Source organism: Cryptomeria japonica, chromosome 3, assembly GCF_030272615.1.
Source record: "Cryptomeria japonica chromosome 3, Sugi_1.0, whole genome shotgun sequence".
Classification (NCBI taxonomy): domain Eukaryota; kingdom Viridiplantae; phylum Streptophyta; class Pinopsida; order Cupressales; family Cupressaceae; genus Cryptomeria; species Cryptomeria japonica.
In genome coordinates, this window is record NC_081407.1 from 238897555 (window position 1) to 238920384 (window position 22830).

The 22830-nt window shown below is 32.8% G+C and overlaps 1 protein-coding gene across 3 annotated transcripts; it reads left to right on the plus strand.

Annotated features, from left to right (window-relative positions):
* Positions 1–1072: 1072 nt before the first annotated feature.
* On the plus strand, positions 1073–21951 carry LOC131074382 (structural maintenance of chromosomes protein 4). 3 transcript variants are annotated; one of them, XM_058010997.2, is made up of 21 exons: positions 1079–1406; positions 1551–1658; positions 1730–1866; positions 1942–2010; positions 15334–15394; positions 15462–15625; positions 16153–16189; positions 16263–16373; positions 16471–16605; positions 16700–16984; positions 17164–17232; positions 18080–18244; positions 18332–18537; positions 18732–19053; positions 19220–19905; positions 20045–20141; positions 20258–20487; positions 20630–20795; positions 20862–20973; positions 21052–21233; positions 21344–21951. In XM_058010997.2, exons 1-21 carry the CDS (start codon positions 1245–1247, stop codon positions 21464–21466), a joined length of 3627 nt encoding a protein of 1208 aa, XP_057866980.2. In that variant the 5' UTR covers positions 1079–1244; the 3' UTR covers positions 21467–21951. The 3 variants fall into 3 exon arrangements, with proteins under 3 accessions (XP_057866982.2, XP_057866980.2, XP_057866981.2); XM_058010998.2 differs by having other exon boundaries at positions 1080–1406; positions 1754–1866; XM_058010999.2 differs by lacking the exon at positions 21344–21951 and having other exon boundaries at positions 1073–1406; positions 20870–20973; positions 21052–21186.
* The last annotated feature ends 879 nt before the right edge of the window (positions 21952–22830 follow it).

The window sequence follows — 22830 nt, forward strand, 5'->3', positions numbered from 1 at the left end:
TCCAATAAAACATATATATAGATAAACAAAGTCGCGACTTACCGTTCTAATTATGCAATGGATCAAGGTGAGCCCTTGAAATTCTCTGATTCTGTTGTGGACTGGGGCGAGTTGAAAAGAATTTTAGAGGATGATATTGCTTTGGCTTCCAAATGGGATTGCGTTCCAGAGTTTCTTATGTGGCTCCTAATTTGTGAATAAGGACCAGGCCTATGTTTATTAGTAGGTAAGCACATATTGCCATTATCACTCCAATCCTAAAATATTGGGTATGAACTGTAATTTTCCACATATATTGGGAGCTACCCTTAGCAATTTGCCTTAAAAAAAATGTCCCCCACATTTTAAATAAATCAACACAATCAAAATAGCAATTTGCCCAAATAAAAACATGTCCCATACATTGTAAATAAATCAACACAATCAAAATAATCAGAGCAAACAAACAAATCAAATAAAAATATAAACTAAAATATTCAAACAAAATCATTTCTATTTTTTCAACATTAAAAAAAACATTCAAATCATAAGAATCAAGTCAAACATACAAATAATCAATAAAGCAACCAACTTCTAACATGTCCATAGTTATGAATTTTCAATCTTAGTCATTCCATTCACTCCATGGGAGCTAAGTGTGTATGATATTTTAGTGCATACAAGTCGATATATGTTATCTGGAAGATTTTATAGTGTACAATGTGTATTCAATTCAATTTCGTATTCAAAAATCATACAATTAAGAGAAAAATAATGTTATTATTTCAAGGCACTTTCTAATATAAAAATTATAGAATGACACTTTATCATATACTCCATGGACATCAAAAAGAATCTGAAGATAAATTAAAAATGTTTTTCTCAACTCCATAGACTATTTTATTTTGTTAAAGTTATTAAAATCTATCATTTCATTTCAAAGAAATTTGACTTAATCCGCCAACACAAAATTGACAAACTAAAAGTAAGAGTAACCAAGATAACAAAGATCAATAGTCTAACTAATTTAGGCGGAGAAGGAAGAGCCCCAAAAACATTTAGAAAAACGACTTTTCCGTTTTCCTTAACCATCTCCATATGACCAACTGACCAGGCATACTGCTCCCTCTACTTTAAAATCAACGGAATCAAACTTGCAATATCCAAACTTTCTAAAGCAGCTCATGTGACCGGGGTTCTGAACCCTTTTAGCGAATCCAAAACTATTTAAACAATTAAGCAGGAACTTCGAATGCAAAGCGAAAATGAGACCCACAGAAGAAGCAGTAGCGGAACCTCAAGCTAAGCAGCGTGTTTTGGTACACTCAATCACAGCAAAAGCTTTCAAGTCTTTCAACGCCAAAGTGAGAATCGAACCCCTAACCTGCTTCACCTGCATTGTTGGACCAAACGGCACAGGCAAGAGCGTATCCTTCCTCCAAATGCTTGGCGGAATTCGGTTAAATTCTCCTCCATTTATTTCCACTAAATGTATAGGCCAGATAAGTTTATACAAAATCATTAAAAATGGCGGAAAATCTTTTTTCTTCCTTAATCAAAATAATTTTCAGGCAATTGGCGAAGCCCTAGCATTTGCGTTGGGAGCATCCCCAAAATTTCTCAGAGCCAATGCCTCTTCGTCACTCGTCAATAATCGATCTTCAGACTCATCTACTAAGGTTAGCATTGCCTCCATTTTGAGGACCTCATTTTCTGTTCTTTATAACCTTTGAGTGTTTTGGCCGCAAAGTTTAGAGGTAGATGCCCAATCCAGGTCTCTGTGAAGCTAGAAAGAAGCGATGATGGCGCTAAGTTCAAGGTGCAAAGGGTTTTTAGAGGAAATTCCTCAAAATATTACTGGAAAGACGATATTCGGACCTCTAAGAGGTATTTTATTTCGTAATTCACGTTTCTAGATTTCATCTTCAAGTTTATTTGTTAATTTCAACTATCTAATGACAGAGAAATTACGCTGAGCGAGCTGAAGGAGAAACTTGCAAGTTTAAATGTTCCCGTGAATAACCTGGATAGGTATGTGTTTCGTATCTCCCACTAAATAATTTCGATGAATAATATTATTCGATCAAATTCTCCTAATACTCATGAGTCAAATCCTCACAGGGAGGGGAATTCAGTTATAATTCCTATTTTGTTAGAAAAAAATTGTATTCCTGATTATGTGCACAGAAAATTATTTAAATTTTTTATAATTACAGAAAATTTTAGTTTAAGCTTTTATTCATGAAGGAAAGATCATCGTATAATTGATCAATCAAATTGTAGTTAACCATTTATGAGTAGAGTCTGAATCTATGTTATTGATTAATCGAACCTCACAACTAGGGGAAAATCATAAGTTTAGATTTTAGCATTTAAACAATATTTTTGAGGTTAGGCTTTTGTAATTAGATTGTTAAAGAAAAAAATTAAAAGAAAAAATAGTTAGGGAAAACTTCTTTTATTGTTGATTAATCAGATCTTCACAATTAGAAAATAGAGTTTGAATTTTTTAAATGACAATTTTTTTAATTTGAATTTTGATGAATGGAGAAACTTTTAGTTTAGAATATCAAGATATTAAGATTTTGACTTATGTTCTTATTATCAGGAAAATAATTTTTGTAGCTACTATTTTAAATTCCCACCAAAAAGCAAATAGAAGGAAAATAGTGTTTATTTATTAACTTATTATTTGCAGCATTTTTCATGAGACCACTAGCTTCCATAAATTTCAAAACTTAAATTTTTCAATTGATCTACACTACAGAATCTTAGGACCAACAACAAAACCTACTGAAACTTTTTAGGAAGCTTCATGAATTCTTACCCTTAGAATTTTTCCTTCTCGTTTGAGCCCCTTAGAATTTTTCCTTCTTGTTTGAGCTTGTGTAGTTTTAGAACACTTTTTATTTAGGAGACAAAGAAGATGTCAAAATAAAAATTGTTAAATAAAAGAATGGTGGACTTTAAAATGTTGAGTCTCAAGCATCGACCTTCTGCAAGAATTGCTACGATGACCAGGTTAATTTAATCAACCTTTCCGAGATCTTGTTGCAATGAAAAATATCGCTTAACGACTGTTATCTCTAATTTTGCGGTGGTTGTGCTATTATTTTGCAGCGACTCTCCGACAATTCTTTACATGGGATGCAAACCAGATAACCTTTCCAATTTTTATATTTATGCAGTTAGAGTCTCTGTTTTAACATGCAAACTGAATAACCTTTCCAATTTTTTATATTTATGTAGTTAGAGTCTCTGTTTCAACACTTTGTGTGTGTGTGTGTGTCAATAATGTTCTCTCATAAATATTTTTTAAAAATTATATTATAATTTTTGTAATTTTCTAGTTTTTATTGTGTAGTCTTTTAGAAATTTATTTATTGATATAGCATAAGTTTGAACATATGCTTAGAAAAAGTGTAATATAATAATTTTTAAGTTTCCATAAATTAAAAAAAATATTAACTTAAAATTTCTTATTAGAGAAAAATAATATACACTTTTTTTATTGAAGAAAAACATTTTAAAAAAATTGTGATAAATCAAATGAGTACTCATCTATCAAAATAGAAAACTACATCTAAGGATCTTTTTGAAATATGGAAAGGAAGAATAGATTTTATGGAAATAAATAGAAGTTTAGTAGCGTGTACAAAATATTGTTTTTTGGAGATTGTCCTTCACTTCTATAGAATTTTCTATCAGGGTAGCATTGACAAAATCTCCAGACATGGGCTGAAAACTTTGCCAATTTGTATGGCATATACATCATAATTCGCCAAATTGATTATACATCGATGAAGAAACATATATATAAATTATAACATGATTCTCAAACTAGAGATTCCAAATGAAATTAAAGTATATCACTATGAAGATTCATAAGAGCCATACCTGCTTCATTAGTGTTTCCCTCCTTGCCAAAAAATTAGTGGCCTTTTATGATTTTGTGCTATTAAAATGTTTTTATTAAGGTGAAGATTTCTCTGGATGATGAAGCTCAAGAGTAATGAGTTCACGATGATAAAAAGAATTACCAACATTTGCAAAGAGGTGTTTTTGCATTGTTGTCGCCTCTCATATGAGTTCCTCTGTACAGTTTTTGATGTTTCTCATAATATTGATCGAAACAAGCTCAGTGACATTTGAACTGTGTTACTGATAAAGGAGAGCCTTTCTATAATACCATTATCCATCACCTTATCTAGTCTATCTTTAATTTTTTTTGAAATAAAGTACTTTCGTAGAGTTGTAGTAATCTCTTTATCTCATTTCAACATGAGTAAGTTCTCCATGAGCATTGAGATCTACTAATTAAGCCTTATCCCTAGCTATCTCCTAAAAAAAATATTTTCCCAAGATTTCCACAATGGCTTCCAATACTTACTCTTTGTAAAAAAATACTCTCTGCATTTTAGCTGTTATTTCTCCCTTGAACACCATTTGTTGCATTGTGGCTCCCAACTACAACATAGGCTCCTTCATATGTTGGATGTAAAGAGATAAGTGACCTTGAGATGTTGAGAGATAAACAACCTTGAGATTTTCCACAATCTCGTAAATTGAGTTAAGCAAGTGCTGATGAATGTAAGATTTTGCCAATCCAATCAACAATGATTGAACACACACATTCACCACATAATCATTGTTCATCATAATTTGTGGATCCATCCAACATGAAATATTACCTTCAATTATTAAATCTTCAATTTGCTCGATACCTTGGTTTGATAAAGTTTTCTAACATATATTCCCCTCCCTATATCAATGCTTGATTGAATAGTTAGGAATATAATCCAAGACCACCAAAGCCTCCTTCAAAATGTTCATTTTTTTTCAGTTCAATGAATGTCTATTCCTCAAACACAAGGTAATGGCCATCAAGTAACCTTCTATAATGATATTAACGAGATTTCGGGATTTGATTGATTGCAAACCAAGTAGAAGTACTTCAACATCCATCATTATTAGTACTTGGCCCCAATTTTATTGCTTTTGCTTCAATCAAATTACTCAAAGAATCTCAAATAACACATCCAACACCAGATAGGCCTAGATTGCCCCAAGACAATGTCATCAAAGTTCACTTTCCAAGTGCTTGATTGAGATAGGATCTACTTGACATGTGAGTGATCAACCAATAGATGAAAAGGATTAAAGAACCCATCAACATGATTAAACTTTATCTTTTCAATTTAAATATTTTTAATTAAAAAAATAACATTAATTGACTATTTTATCATTTATTTTACCATCGAAAAATATAGTTTATTCTTAATTTGTATCAAACAACATATTTATCTTTCAAGTTTTAAATAAAATATACAAAATTTTAAAAATATATATATTATTATCAAATTTAAAATATCAATTTTTAGTTAATAAAAAATCAAGAGTTGATCATAAAAACATTAATATTAATTTCAAACTTAATCCAAGAGATTGTGGTATAACAACAAAATAGTGTATTTTTTATATTTTAATTATAATTTTCATATTGCAATAATGCAACTCATAACTTCGCAAACATATATTGCTTAGAGGAAATTCAAATTCTACCATACACTAGATCACATTATCCCCGTGCTTAAAATTAAAATTAGAATTTGGAAAATATTTGTTAAAGTCTATCCTTAGATGAAATGATGTTCTTTTTTAATTGATTAATGATTTAAGGTGGATTTGAACCAACCCCACTTATATTATATGATATTTAAATATTCTTTTTGTTTTAACTCCCTTTTTCAAATATGTGGTTGTAGGTGTATATATAATAAAGTAATTAAGTTACCTTTTTTATTAATATTAAAATTCATTAAGGAGTTTTCAGTTCAAAGCCAAATAAAATAATATAAACATATTAAAATTGAGATACAATAGGTGAGCAACCTTGAAAGGAATAGTACTTTGAAAGTTAGAACAACAATTATTCAAACATAGAGAAAGTGAAAATAACCACTACTCAAAGAGGTTGGAGACTCCCCCTTAATCAACACTTGGGACAACAAGCACATCTTGCTAGTGGTCATAAGCCTTGTTAGAAAATAACAAAATTCATCTATCCCACCACCTCTATTCAACAATCAATTTGTAAACCTTTATCAATTTAATATGTTTCACAACCCAAACTAGTTTGTTGCCTTCTAACGGTGTTAATACTTGCTTGTCATCTCTATTAATACTTTATGCTAAGATACTAGTAAGTGCTTCATTACCAAACGTAGGTCAACAAAACATTGTGAGGTAACATAGGTTTGAATCCACATCTTGCAATAGAGTGTAGACTAGACAACCTTTTAGTGTTCCTCATTCAAATTCACCAAGACTTACTTTTGAGTTGATCAAAGAGGATCATGCAACACCTCTTGAATGAAATATTCGTATTCTACATTGTATTGTGGAACAAGCAATTTCTCCATACAACTCCTAATCTCAAACAAATTCACAACTTTGCCCAAATTTGTATTAAAATTTGTTAAAATTAGATCCCTATTTTGAACTAACTATTAACATTTAGACCTTTCAATTATGCTCTTCACAAGATATAGCAAAGCGAGAAAATTGGCAACAAAACATCTTTTTTAGTTGATGAACAAAGACTACCTCTTTGTAGAGGATCTTTGGAGCCACTAATTGACAAACAAGCTATTAAATAACCACCCAACACAACAAAAGACCACCCTACAAAACCTAAATAAGAGAACGTAATAACAAAACACAAGACTAGAGCACCCATAGTGGAGAATGACTCATCATTGACATGTTGTGAATTGTGTAGAATAACTTGCACTTGAAAGGATCAAAACTCATCATTCACCATCATTCTCAACCAATACATTGTAAAGGTCATCATTAGAGAGAAGCCACCAACCAAGTGATAATTAAGGGGGATGGTCATAGTCTAAAGAATTGTCAAGAAACCTTAATCCCTAATATTAACACATTTGAAGGAAAAGGAGAGGGAGAGGAACACCTAGTGGTTAGCTAGTAACTCAATCACCTTGTTTTATTCCCTATAGCAATGATTAAAAGAGACATTGGAAAGTTCCCTACATATACCTATGAACTCTACCAAGAAGGGATTGAGCTTCGAATTTAAACACTTGGCTTTCTTGAGGCCATTGAAGACATTCATAGAATCCTTCCCTACCACTCTTTACATAACATTTCAACAACCTTTTGCTATAGCCATACAAAGACCAGCAATGACCTCTTCCCTTTCCACCTCATTGTTAGTTTTGAGACACAATATGAGGGAACTTCCCTTGATGAAGGAACCTTAGAGTCTAAATAACATACTCCTGTAGGTCTCAAATTTCCTCTTGTGATATTATCAATGTTTGATTTCCAACAATCTGTCTTAGATGGAGTTCATTTCTCTTTGTGACCTTCTTTTATATTCGTGAGTGAGTTAGTCAAGAGTTATTTACTTTCTTTTGTTGCCAAAGGTCCTTTCACCCTACTCCATCTACTATTTCTCACATTAATTGGTATGCTCAAGTTGAGAAGTGTAAATTCATAAAAGATTTTTTGTGATTAAATGGAAAATGTGGTAGGAAGAGTCATGTAGTTGCTTGGAATTTCTATTGTAAACCAAGTTAAGAGGCTTTAGGATTAAGTACCTTAAGGATTGTTGATATGTGCTTTGACACGCCAACTCGGACAAGGCAAAGATTTTCTCCGCCTGTCTTAGAAGGAGATAAATCTCCCCAAGTTTTATATCACTAGTTCTTGGCATGCTTGGGTAGCATGAAGGTTGATGTTGTTTCAATCAAGGCGCTATGGTAATTAAGATAAAGTAGCACAAGTCCTATTGTAATTAAACATATATCAACAATTTAAGATATACCAATTGATTTCAACTTATCAAATATTGACTCCATTGCATTCATCGTTTATATTCATATGCAAACTAGCAAAAGTAAATACTTGCAATCAAATGATTTCAACTTCTAAAATAAGGCACAAATTTAAACCTTGATATAAACTTCTATTCTAACCCTAATTTAATCCCAATTGAATAGATTTTAAAGAAATTGCAAAAGATAAGGGCAAAGACTAAAAAGTAAGCTTGTTTTTACAATAATGTTGAATCCAATTTGGTGAAGTGGACAAATCCAATGGAGTCAATTTGCATAGCTAAGAGCATAAGAAGGTGCAATCTCAAAGGGTAGGATCAACCACGACGAGAAATGAACATGTTGTCTATATTTATGAATAGATTGGGTACACAAATATATTGCACATTCTGCACTAAAGATATTTTATAAAGCATTGAACTAAGATGCTTAAGTTGACTTTACAAAATGTCTCGCCCCCAACAACATCAATTCTATGAAGCACTTTATAAATTCATCAAATACCCATATGAATAATAGAACTGAAATTAGAATAACGTGGCTTGTGTTTGGAAACCAAGGGAAAATAGAAAACAAAGCTTAAAATTTTGAAAAAATTGTCTATAAAAGTTATATAACTAGTTTTCAACCCTTTACAATACTTATTTGTTGGTCTTTAATAGTCTTGTAGCTAACAAATTTAGTAGGTTTTCTTCGCCAAGTTGTTTACAAATCATTTAATTCATGTTAACAATTCCAAAATAAGGACCTAAATTCATACTTGCAAAATAACGTAGACTTAAATTTAAAGGAATGGTCAACCATTAGATTATGCTTAATTCACTTTCATGTGGTAGTGTAAATGCATTGAAATCAATAGACATGTCTTTGGCAAATTATTTATGATAATTTCCTTGTCAATAATTTCTTTTAGACAAGGGACATTCTAAACTGCAGCTCTTTCTGCAATCTAATAGCTTCTTTTCCAATTTGAGTGGATTCATCAATTCATTATTCAAATGTAGTAAATAATTCCAATATAAATGGCTTAAATTTTTCTTTCTTTGTCTATGGGAAAGTCTCTTATTTAATATGGGTCGCACAAGCTAGTTGAGTTTCCAAGAGAGGTAGCATGATCTAATCAATGATCTTTAGTAGTCTCCACTAAGTCAAATTATCCTTGTTCATCAACTTATCAAAATTGTTTATGCAGTATATATTTCTATGGCGCTCCAAGTTCATGCTCTTAATGCAACAAATCCTTAATTAAGGTGTCCTCGTTATGCAACAACAAAAAATGGAGTATCTAATTTCTTTTAAGATGAGCTTAAAGTCATGAACTTTCAATCAATTTAAATATCATACAACCGTTAGGTTTGACAAGATAAGAAATCCATTAAGCTAGTACTAAGAAAATCAACTTCCTTATATCAATAATTACCTCTCAACAAAAATAATCCACTTCCTTAGACACTATATTCAGTGTATTATGTGTACAAACAATCAATCTCCATTTGCATTGAGACAAGAACTAAGGGGTTTTCTTGGTTATGAAGTGGAATTTAAGATCCTTTGAAGTCAATACTCCTTGAAAAGTGTTTGTTAGATGCAATCTCACCGTTAGGTTCCTAAGGGCAAGAGTTATTGGAAGGGGTTTCTATCTAATTAATCTTTTGTTTGGCACATTCTCAATTAAGCTAATATACCATGTTTTGGCATTTTTGGTTCCATTTAAAGGTCTTGGGAGTCTATCAATGTTTATTGTAATTCATGATGTTTTCTCTTTGTTTGGTCCTATTATCAAGGGGATTAATGTGGGTCATGATGTTTTCTCTTTGTTTTGTTTTGTTGTCAAGGGGTTTAGGGCTTGACAGTCCTTCAAGGTGCTTAGTGTGGATCATGTTTCTCTTAGTTTAGGCCAGTCATCTAGCTTTTAAATCAATTGGTGTAATCTTGCCTAGGAGAATATTGTATGATTCAAATTTCATTGTCACTTTGTTTAATTTCTTTGTTTGTAACCTACAATAATTGGGAGCTTGTGTCAATTTGGAGGTTAAGACAATTTTGTCTTCATCTTTATATTTGTAGAGGCAATGACATACAAGCACCTCTTATGTGAGATCAATAAATTATTCTGCAACAATGTTTTGTCTTTCAATTATTTCAACAAATGGCATCAAAGCCACTTCCATTGATCTCCCATGTTCTTGTCAATATTATCATCTACCCTATGATTTTTCACATTCTTTTCAACAATTTGAGTAGCCCTTTGAAAAGTAGGATGTTCTTGTCAAAGATTTTAGACAATGTGCTTAGCATATCATATAGGCAATGATACATAAAAGAAAGAGCAAGGCCATTAAAAGAAAAAAAAAGTGACAATGTTTTGGATATTCAAGAAAGAAAAATATAAGAAAAAACACATGAATAGGTGATTTTTGAAGGTTGTGCTTCACTTAACAATCAATATGGTTAGCTTGGCAACAACCACAAGACGTCGTCCCATACGTAGCCACACCAAGCTACACATCCCCACAACAATTAATTTTTTTATAAGTTCTAAAGTCTCAAGCCAAAAAATTTAGAGGTTGTGTCAAGAGGGTTGACCATCAATTGCTTCGATTTGTTTTCTAACCTCTCTTAAGTTTTACATGGATGCATTTTTTACCTTGGGGATTGTTCTCTTAGAAAAGCAAGAGGCTTGTTGTAGACATCCACTCTTAGGCTTGGTGTAGAAATGGCTTCAATTAGACCCATCATGTCTCCTTCGCTCAATGTGTTCATACTTTGTGAATATAATGCAACTTGACTAACCCTAATGATTAACCATGTATGTATGTATGTGTGTATATGTATATTTGTATAATGCAACTTGACTAACCCTAATGATTAACCATGTATGTATGTATGTATACATATATATGTATATATGTATACATATACACACATATATGTATGTGTATGCGCTTGCACATGTATTGCATACGTCTTTCATGTTGTGATTGCAGGATCCAAATTTAGGATTGTATTATTGAGGAAAGATTTATTTGGTGAGATGTAACTCTAACCCTAATTTGTTGCAATTGTTATTTTATGGCAAATTAGAAAGGGGACATTACAATGCATAACATCTTATGAAAAACCATTAGTTTCATTTTTGGTAGGATTTTTTTATATTAGTTGTGTTGAACTTTTATAAGTCCAAATAAAGCTAAAATATACAATAGATGTAATTTAACTTTAACATATAGCTAATTGTACATTCATTGATAACATTAGAATAGATTTGGATTGACATTGACTTATGGTTTTTGTTCAACTTTCTAAGATTGCCCTTGTAATTCATGAACTAATTGTAGATTACAAACTAGGATAAATTGTCAACATATGTATACATTGCACCTTATTACATTTTACTTTCAAGTATTTAGCCCACAATCTTGTATGCCTAGTACATGTTTGTATTAATTCAACCCATGTCTAATAAGGTCATTATAATTGTCATATTTTGTTGAATTCTTTTGATGGATAATTATAGAGGCACATGCAAATGGTAGTGTTAGGTATTATTTTAGTTCTTCAAATGTGATTCCCACATATGGTTAGTGTTATCCTTTTCTTTTAATTGTCACATGAATATTTAGAACCACTTAATCTAGTTATATGATTAGAATTTATCTATGAAACATTTTAATAATTGTTGTAGATGGGTTAGTGATTTAATAGTACCTTATTGAATTAAAGTTCTCAAAAGGTTTTGAGTTACAAGCCTTATTCTTGGTCAATTGCTAGTAAAAGGAAGGTGTGGGAATGCCACTTACCAAATGAAGTATGTAAATAAATCTAAGAATTGTGTTTTTCCAACTATTCAAAGTCATGTCTTCTTTCATGATTATGGCCTAATCATTTAGGATTAGATTATTTTTCCTTTTCCAAGGATATGGACATGTTAATGGATAAAAGTGGAAGGTAATGTTTATTCTCAAGTTTTTTATATGGAATAAGGTGGCACAAAGTTTTAGGTTGGATCTATATTTGTATCAACTTTCTTATATTGTTTGTCTCCTAGAAGCGAGACTTAATACAAGCCTTGACTTACAATTGCATAGTAACATAGGGAGAATGACTTCATTGAGTGGTACTAGAACAACAAATTTTAAACCTACTTTAATGTTGTAAATTGATACTCCTAGCAATTCTACTCAAACTAGTGGATAAGAGCTTTACATGACTACATGTTGTTTATTGACCTCTTAAGTACAATAACCTCAATAGGGAAACTATCATGAGAACTAAGAAAGGAGTACAATGGTTATGTTGGATGATGATATTTTTGTGTAGGAATCATGGTTAAGGCATTTTAAATACTTCAAATATGAAAAATGTTAGATGTAGCATTATATGGAGAAGATATCAAGATGCATGTAATTATGGATCATTTGAGAAATTCTATTGTAGTGGGAATAGGTGTAATAAATTATTTTAATATCAATTTATCCTCCTTGCTTAATGAAATAACAAGACATGCTATATGATTCTGGAGCGGTATTTGGGTATTGGGGTAAGAAATTTTATATGACTACAAGATATTTATTGACCCCTCAAGTAGAAAACACTCAATATTAAGCCTATGTTATGAATTTCAAATGGAAGTGACTTCATATGGGTTTGTGTGAAATAATGTAGTTTAGTGTTGCATAATAAGCCTAGCCCCTATATTGATAAGACAAACCTTAGGACATTTAAGTTGGTTTATGAGGGTACACTTTGATTCAAGACCTCGATATCCTTGATAGGTGATTGTAAGAGTTTTGAGATGGTGACATTGAATTAGGATCAATATCAATGGGAGGTCATTTGCTTGAGATATTTGCATATCTAAAAGCATCCTTCAAAGCCATATTGCCTCACATGTTGCTTTAATGGTTCCTTAATACTTTGTTTATGTTGAGGACACAGCGACTGCATGTTGCTTCTTATTGGTCCATGTGATTGCACCTGTACTAAAAAAACATATCTAGAAGTAGATTTCCTATCATCAACACAACATACCCAATCTGAATTTGTGAACCCAATTAATCTAGGATGTTTGCTTTTGTTGTACAAATTGCCAAAGTCAAGTATCTCATTCATATATCTTATGTCCCTCTTTGTTGCAACCCAATGTTCTACCTTAGGTGTTGTCACGAACATGGAAATGTAACTCACAACATAGCTCAAATCGAGTCTAGTGGTTGTAAGAGATATATAAGAATACCCACTAGTTGCCTGAATGTCAACTCATCGATAACCTTTTATTCTAATTTAGCTAAAAGCTTCAGCCCTTTCTCCATGTGTAGACAAGATTTTGCAATTTGTTATTTTGAAATTGTTGAGAAAACTCCTAGCATATTTAGATTGAGAAATAAAATAAAATGACATGTCTCCCAAACTTCTACACCTCAACAATAAATTTCATGAAAGTTAGCTATAAGAGAAAAGCTAATTATGACCTTGCGCTTGCCTCTAGACGATCTCCCCTCAATCATTTCATCATCTTGAACATCACCAACGAGTTTTTCGCACCAATTGGATCTCTTTTTAGAAACTTTTCTATCTAAATCAACATGGCCATCATGACTTGAGATACATGTTTCTCTGTTGTTTGGATGTTAATCTAAGTTCTCCTCGCGAAAATCATGTATTGGTACTTGCTCGGGAGATTCCATATGCTCAAAATGAGATTCACAATCAAAACTATTCCCTCTTTTGGTGGAGCCAATGGAAGATGAACGCTTGAATCTGTAATCCTAAGCTCAAAAGAGAGTTGAAAAGGCCCAACTTATTCATCAATCACAACATCCCTATTGAATGTCAACATCAATTAGCTTGTAGGCTTTATTATTTTCATTAAACCCTATAAGCATCAACTTCTAACTCTTCAAGTCTAGATTGGTTCTCTTTACATCTAGAATCCAAACATATGCAATTGAACCAAAACCTTAAGATGACTCACCTTTGATTTCCTCCTAGACCAAGCTTCCTTTTGGGTCTTCTCCTTCATTGCCTATGTCAAAGATCTATTGAGATGATAAAATGTAGTGTAAACTACCATAACCCAAAACTTTCTGGGACTACTCTAGTTCCCCAATATCCACTGAGCCATCTTCATAATAGTATATTTCCTTCTCTCAACTACTCCATTTTGCTGCGGAGTATAAGGTGTTGTAAATTGACATTTGATACCATGTTTAGCACAAAAATCTATGAATTTATTTGAACAAAATTCACCTTCGTTATTAGACCTAAGAGTTTTGATGTCACATCCTAACTTTTTCTCAACCAATGACTTGAACTTCTGAAATTCTTTAAATGCATCCAATTTTGATTTCCAAAAAAACACCCACATTTTTCTACTGAAATCATTAACAAACAAGAGAATCCTTGCACAAGTGACACATTTTGTATTCATTGGTCTACAAACGTTTCCACGAACCAGTTGCAAGACCCTTGATGCTCTCCTAACCTTACTATCTAAAAAGAAATTTTGCGTTGCTTCCCTACTTAGCAAGCTGCACAAACACCTTGTATCTATTGCTATTTTTCAGGTAAACCTTCTACCATATTCTGTGAAGCTAACTGAGAGATAAGATAGATTAGGATGCCCATAAAATAGCTTTAACTAAAAAAATAAAATAACATTTCTTCAGTCTATCCAAAGACTTAATTGATCATTATAAATGAAATATTACAATATTGCTTTAATAACCCAATCCCAGAAAGTTGGTGGAACACAAATGTGTCGTGATAGTTATTTGCTTAAAAAAATGTAACACTTTCTTGGTGAATTATGGTGAAGATTTATTCCGAGCAAGTGAAAATCAATCCAAAATGTATTATAAAAATGAACACATTATCCTCTTGATTGAATGGTGAAGATTTATTCCAAGTGCGTGAGAACCAATCCACTCCGTTCCCCATTGTGTACAGATGCTCACAAAAAATCAATTCCTTATTAGAAAGAAGTGCACCATCTTTATGCATCATACACCATGCAAAATAATGATCCTTTAGTCCAAGCAGTGGGGCTTAATACCATTCTGTATGTGTACAGATGCAGCAGTACATTAACTTCCTCCTAAGAAAGAGCAAACTATCTTGTCATTACTAATACCCATGCACAGTATTAAATAATGAAAAATTATTCTTAGCAAATGCGAATCAATCCAAGCCATTCCATATGGTGTACGGTGTACTAGCATGATCAGTTCCTAAAGAGCACACTCAATGTTTTAGTTAATAAAATAAAATAATCTTTGCATATTCTTCAATTGGTTAACTTAGTTGATCAATTCAACACTCGCAACAATCAATCATCAGTTCAGCTTGATGACTGATTATGTGGTTTAATCCAAAATTGTTGATTTGAAAAATCATAACAGATTTCCTCAAAAAAAAATTGAAATTATCTATCATAAACAAGCCCTTAAGATCAACCAAGCTCAGATATTTACCGCCTTGTCCCATTTTGCAGATTCATAGTGATGCAGAATCGAGTGGCTGCTAAGGTTAAAGAGCCTCAAGAACTGACCAAGGTAGCCCTTTTTTAAAACTGCACTCTATTTTCTGACCTCCATGTGTCTGATGATTTGGTATTTGCAGCATCTTGAACTTGTGATTGGAACCAGCCACTATGAAGAGAAGATTAAAGAGGCTGACCAGGAAATTGTCAAACAAACTTCTGGGTTGGACTGTATGCAAGAGAGTTTGAGTGAGATAGAATTGAAGAGGAAACAGCTCAACCCTGAGGTTGAAAAATGGAATATGTGAGTGCCATCCCAATCCACTGAGCATGGTTTATATTTATTAGGGAAGACTTTTAAGGGCTGTTTTGCGATCAATTGAAAACCATTTATTAAAATTAAAATTTGCTGAAGTGCTTAAATTTTTTAGAAGGATTCTCATTGTTACCTCACATATTATCTAGTTCAAATATTAATTCCATTATATTTCCACAATCCATGACACTATTGTATGCAGTTTCTGGATTTGATTGTGTGCAAGATTTTTAATAATCTTTCATCTCCTTGAACTCTCATTCATCCTGATGATGGATCACGGAGTGTGATCTTAACTCTCATTCATACAATATAGTTCAAATATTTTTAACCAGTGCTACAAATACTCGTAGCAAGTTAAAATTTTCTCATATATATCATATACTATTTATAATTTTTATTTACAAAATGAAATGCTTTCCCAGCTATAATATGCTTAGGGAAAATTTCATTGTGACAATTATAATCAATCTGCTGAAAAGTCCAGCTATGTTCTGATACCCTCCTATTCTCAGGTTTACAAAAAAATGGCATCAATTTTCTGAGAGGAAGGTACGAGCTTTATCTATAGATGAATGCAATCTTGTCGCTTCCCCTGCTTGCAACTTACTTTGTCTTGAAGCAGGCACTGTTTCTCAGAAACCAAGAGAGATCTCTACGTGCGAGATTGCAAATATGTAGAGACCGGAAGGACAATGGGATACAAGAACTCAGTCAAATTCAAAGCAAACTCAATGTATGCAATATATCTTCTTCCATTTGCTTTTTGAATTTGATGTATTATTCTGGAAAAAACAGCATGAAGCTGTGTTTTCTTTAACATTTTTCATTAGTCTTTGCAAGGGTTGTTGACAAATTTGAATCTTGAGCGCACACGATTAAAAGTGGTCCTGCAAGATTGCCAGAAGAAACACAAAAGTGCCCAAAGGCAATATGATTTGCAGAGGACCAAAATGATCAAAGAAGAGGTACCGTATAAATTATATGAGTTTGAATGTTGCTTATATGCGTGTTTAAGGTTTCAAGTTTCATTATCAATATCTTGTGATTTCATCCTTGCAGGTTCAGTTAAAAGAAGCTGAAAAGGAGGCTGCTCTGCAGAAAGATCATTATCAGAAGGAAGAGAAGTCTCTTCAGACACGTCAGAAAGATATCCAAAATGAGTTGGATTTGCTTTCTAAGAATGTTGATGAGCTTGAAAGCAAGAAACACAAGATTTGTCAGGATAAGGAAGAGACAGAGAAGAAAAAATTCTCTCTTTTAAGTCCGGAAGATAATGTCTTGCAAACAGATAATTTGACCAACCAAGAAGAAGTTCTGCTTACCATGAAGATAACTAGACTGCAGGCATGTGGCATTCTCATATTGACAACCATAATACAATAAATGCACAATCTCAATTGCTCCCATTTACGATACTTTTATGCTCTTAGGAATTTTCCTCCAAGGAACAAGCAACTAAAGCAAATGTACTCTCTTTTAGAGAAGAATAACTCATGTGAAGGTCTTGTGCTGAATCGTTGCAGGAAAGACTAAACATATCAACCGAAAAGAGCAGATACAACATTTCACGAGCCTCACAGTTAACAGTGGAGGTAACTTTTAGATTGCTTTGTTAAATGGATGATTCAGAAGCTAGGGAACAATAGCTAGCTGCATTCTAACATAATTCAGGCATTTGTTTCCTGAAAAGGATACATTTGCTTAGGGGTTTCGCTAATATTTACTTTTGCTGTGCAAGTTATGTCATTCCATATCAGGGATGACCATGCTTATTAACCCTGTATGTTAATACTTTTTCCCAAGAGAAATCATCAAATTGAAATGGTTGCCAAAAATTGCATTTTTCAAATCAAATAATTTACACTCTGCATTGTTGGGCACACAGTATGTGGGAAGCACATACTCTTAAATGTTTTCCTTGAAATCCCATGTCATTCTCAGTTCTGTAAAGAAAGTTTGTAGGCACTTATGTGTTTTAGAATGCTCCCTTTTCTTGCTTGTCTTTTGAGATTAGATGTGATTTGGTTTCAGAGCCAATAATCCAGGAGAGCGCCAGAGCTCGAGAGCCAATTGATAGATCCAAATTTCTAACTATGGAAACAATTTGCACTCCGAAAACAGATTGAAGTGCTATTGAAAACAATGAATAACAAATTATTTTTCATTTTCTATGCTACATAATATTAGGTTTGATGTTGTCAATGCTATGCTTCTGTCTGTCTTGAATAGGTACAGGGTTGTGAATTATCACTACACAAACCTCTTATTGTTTGTCATCTGATAAAACACTTCTACTTGCAAATCGGAATTTCAAGATTGTGCTTCTGTAGCCTTAGCAAAAGTCTTACAAGAAGCACTTGATATTGTTCTTTTCACAAAACAACAAAACTAAACTGATTTCTCAGTAAAACCTTCTGATACTAGTAATTCAACTTTCAGATGGAAATTACAAAGCAGGAACTGGAGGAAGCGCTTAAATTTGAAGAAGACCAAGAAAGAATGTTGTCAGTCACAAAGAATAGATTGTCTCTGTTGCATGAAGAAATTGATTTGTTAGGTGGGCAGAAGATACCTAGGCTGAGAGAAGAGATTAGCAACAATGAAGTAAGAATGCTGTTGTGTTTACATCTCTCAAATACATATTGAACCATAGGGTTTCAAGAAGTTCAATAGAAAAATTATTTTCTGCAGGTGGAAATTAAGCGTTTGATAAAGAAGTTACACGACATTCAAAACCAGCCAAATAAGTTGTCAAAAGAAGATGAAGCAGCAAAGGTTCTTGCCCAAAAGTTGAAAGGAAAACTACATGGAAGGATCACAGATTTAGCTACAGTCAGTAACCATTTAGCAAGAGCAGCAAACTCCATTCTATGTCATCTTACAAATCCAGCAACTACGTAAGACTAATTGAAAAATCTTCCTAATTTATTGTTATTGCTACTAGATCACATTTTTTATTCCAACTAGCAAATATTACTCTCGTTTTTTATAATGACATTTCAATTTACAGCATTTGGTTGATTATAAGTTACATTTGAGAGCATAAATATATGAAAAATTACTTTATAATACCACTTGTATTTATGTGCAGATTTGTAGTTGATGACAGAGACACAGCAAACATGGTTATCTCATATTTTCAGGAAAAACACATTGGGATTGCAACATGTGAGATACTGTCTGAGTTAAGTCGGCAATTTAAGTGCTTGAATCCTTGTGAAATTGGATCATATGCTAGGCCAATTTTGCAAGATCTCCAGTGTTCAGAAAACTATCAACCTATCTTCCAAAAATATTTTGGGAGTTGGTGTGCAGCAAAAGATCTTTGTGCTGCAACTTCATACTTTAAGAGGAAGCAAAGTTACTCTGAGACATATAATATTGTAACAGAGGATGGGGACATCTTCAAAAAGGTACGATTAAACCTTGCTAATTCCCTGATTAAACTGTTCAAATGAATATATTTATTATTTTTGAAAGCCCTTTAACTGATTTCAATTTTTATTATGAGTTTGAGACTTTGCAACCATGTTTGTAATTTGGAAAACCATTACTGAAGTTTTGGTTGATCATTTGCAGGATGGTGAAGTGATTTCTGCAAACCAGGGCCTCAGAGGGAGAGTAGCATTTAAAACTATCAATGATATCTCTAACCAAAATGAATCAAACAACATCTTGATATGGGAGGAGGCCCTAAAAATGAAGATTAAACTGAAAGATGAATTGGAGGCAAGCCTAACAATGCAGCTAACCAAATTGGAAGTATTTAAATCTCGAGAGCGAGAATTTTCTGACCAAATTCAGAAAATAGAGGAAAGTATAAAGTTTTGTAAGAATTCTAATGCAGCATCTGTCAGAAAGAAGCTCGAAAAGCAGCAAATTGAACTACATAATATTCAGAAGACAATTAAAGATGTTTGTGATGATGGCAAACTTCAAAAGGAAATTGAAGAATTAGAACAGAAGCGAAAGAATCTAAAAGCCAAACTGAAAGCATCTGAAAAAAATTTATCATGTAATCCTCAACTGATCGAAGTAAATGAAAGAATTAGGCGGCTAGGGGATGAAATTAAATCATGTACTGGTGAGATCAGGAAGAAAATATCTTCTATTAAGGTATTAAAAAATCAGTTAGAAGCATTAAAATCTAGAGATAAGTTTATGTTATCACTTTCAGAAAAGCTATCAGCCCTTGAATCACAAAGAGAGAATTTTCTACACATAAAGGAGCAAGTTCGACAAGCAGAATTTGAGAAGTCTTCAAGGTGAGTTGCTGCTATGTTCAAAATGATATTAGTCTATATTATTTTACTGGCAAATCATTAGTATAGTCTTCTAGTTCTAAGCTATGTTTTACACTTAAATGTGGTGTTGTGTAATTCAAAACTGGAACTATACATTCAGAAAATCAGATATGGAAAAAGCAGAAACGAACATTGCTGCCATTGAAACAGAGATTGCGGAGCATGGGAAAGAAGAGAGGAAACTGAGGTTAATAGAGGTAATTCTGTAACTTGTTTTACTTAAACCAATATGAAATTTGAAGATGGTGTTATACCATAGATTTAGTTCTTATTTTCATAATAATGAAGCCTTATAAATTGAAACATCTGATAGGTTTGCAAAAAGAATGAATTGAATGAATTGATAGCATCTGAAACGACAACAGAGGAACAACTAGGAAAAGTCCTTTTTGCATTGAGAGATGGTTGTGATCCCCAATTCCACAAAAGAGTATGTCATGAACCTTCTAGTCCATCTTCTTTGCAAGCACTTGCAAGTGAAGCTGAAGATGAAGAAGGCTTGATCTTAGCCCAAGAGGAGATGTCCTTGAATGAAATCAGAAGGCAATATTTGATTTACTATTTTTGTAGAACTTTGTTTCATGGATGATAATGAATGTTTACATGACTACGATACTTTCAAATGGTCTTTGCATCATTTATGAATCTACTATTCATTGTTTCTCATGTGTACCTATTTTACCAGGAGCATTTGTGCAGATGTCCTGGAAGAAGATGTCAAATACAGAAAGAACGAATCTTACTTCTTGAAAGAACTCAATCAGCTAAGTCGGTTGATTGAGTCAAACCGAAATCACAAGGAAAATCTAGAAAATGAGAGGTTTCATGTTTTTCGAGAATCTGTCAAGAAGGTTAGTGGACAATGTGCTTCAATTGCATTCATTTTATGTTCCAGACTAACAATGTTGATTTTGTAGCTGAACAGCACACTGTCAAATATATATCGAAGTCTTACCCAACATGGAGATGCATATCTCTCTTTCACAGATGAAAAGTGTCTCCTGTTCTGTGATGGAGTGAATCTACAAGGTAAGGATCTAATTTGAAATCATTATATGCCTCATTTTGCAACTGTATAAAACACACTAGTTGATTATATGTCAACAGTCCGTCCAGATAGACATAAGTGGCGCAATTTCAACTTTCTATCTGGTGGACAACAAGCCCTAGCATCTTTAGCCCTGTCCTTCAGCTTACAAACAATGTTTCCTTCACCATTCTATTTCTTTGATGAGATTGATGCTGCTCTCGATACAAAAAATGCCCAGCTTGTTGCAGAATATATAAAGGTGATTCCACCTCTGTTCCCTGATGTGTTTCAATGCAAGGCTTTTTGTATTTGTAACTTAAAAATTGTGTGTGGCTTTCACTAACCATTTGTGCATTTTGCGAACTTCAGAATCAAACATCTGCTCAATACATTGTGGTTTCACATCGACCTCAGCTATATGAGCTTGCCACATCTTTGGTAGGGATTTATCATTACAGTGGTGCCTCTACATCTATAACAGTCAACATTTAAAACCCATGGATAAAGATGCTCCATCTTTGGATGTCATGTATCCGTGTACAGTTGAAATTGCAATTCTATAAATCGAGAACCAAAGTGGAAGAGTGTGACAAAGTAAATTTGAATGTGAAAGGGTCAATAATACTATTCAACATCAATATTTCTTTTCTTTGTAAAAATAGTGGTTATTTACTTTCTGTAGACTTTTGCACATGAGCCTTATTTTGAAAATTCAATAGAAATTACACGCAGAGCACATTCTTCTTGATTTTATTTTGATTCAAGGCCAAGAAAATGTTTGAGTAGGAAGTGAGTCTTGTAGATTCATTCACCAAGGACCATTTGTTAACATGGTCTAATGTCTTGTATAGTGACTATTTGCACATATTGGATTAATGGTGTCCATTGGAGCATACTGATGGTGGCTTGTATTACAAATGTAAGCAGGACTTGTTCAAGTATTTTATTTTATTACAGTTCTATTTTGTTTGTTACCATGGAGGACATGATGCATTTTCATTTTGAGTGACATATATTTTATCTACATCTTGTTCACCGACTTTAGTGGTGATGGTTCATAATGCATTAAATCTCTCTCTCTCTCTCTCTCTCTCTCTCTCTCTCTCTCTCTCTCTCTCTCTCTCTCACACACACACACACACACACGCACAATTTAGAAAGTTGGTGATGGTACATAATGCATTAACACACACACCCCCCCCCCCTCCCCCCACTCTCTCTCTCTCTCACGCGTGCACACACACAATTTAGATAAAAACAAATGTGAATTCCGACATGATGGATTATATATCTTAACTGGGATCAGTTTATCCACTCTGCAAAATTAAGTTTGTGATGTTCATTAATAGAACAATTTGTAGACTCATGGACAGTGATCATTTTTTTGTAATTCTACAAGAAATATAGTCTTTTACATTCATTACACAAAATAAGAAATATTTATTTTTTCAGTTATACAACAATCAACAACATTTTATTCCCGGGTCAAGAATTAAAACATCAATACAAGATCACGTCAAATGTTTAATTTAACATGCACAAAAAACATATCAATAAATCACATTCCAAATGGTTAAATGAACTTAAATGGGTTTTTGCTTTGTACCTATGAGGGCAAAAATCCTATTCATGTCAGCAAAAATCCTATTCACGTCAATGGCTTTCTTATGATTTCTTGCTTTTCATGTAAAATCAATCATTACTCTGGACTTCGGCCCATAGGCTTTACACTTTCATTCAATTTTAACTAATGGCTTATTTTTTATTTGGAAGAATCATATTTGGTACTGCTAAGATTATTATTTTTATACATATTAGAATTGATTAAAATCAGTCATTTAACATAAATTTTCTTT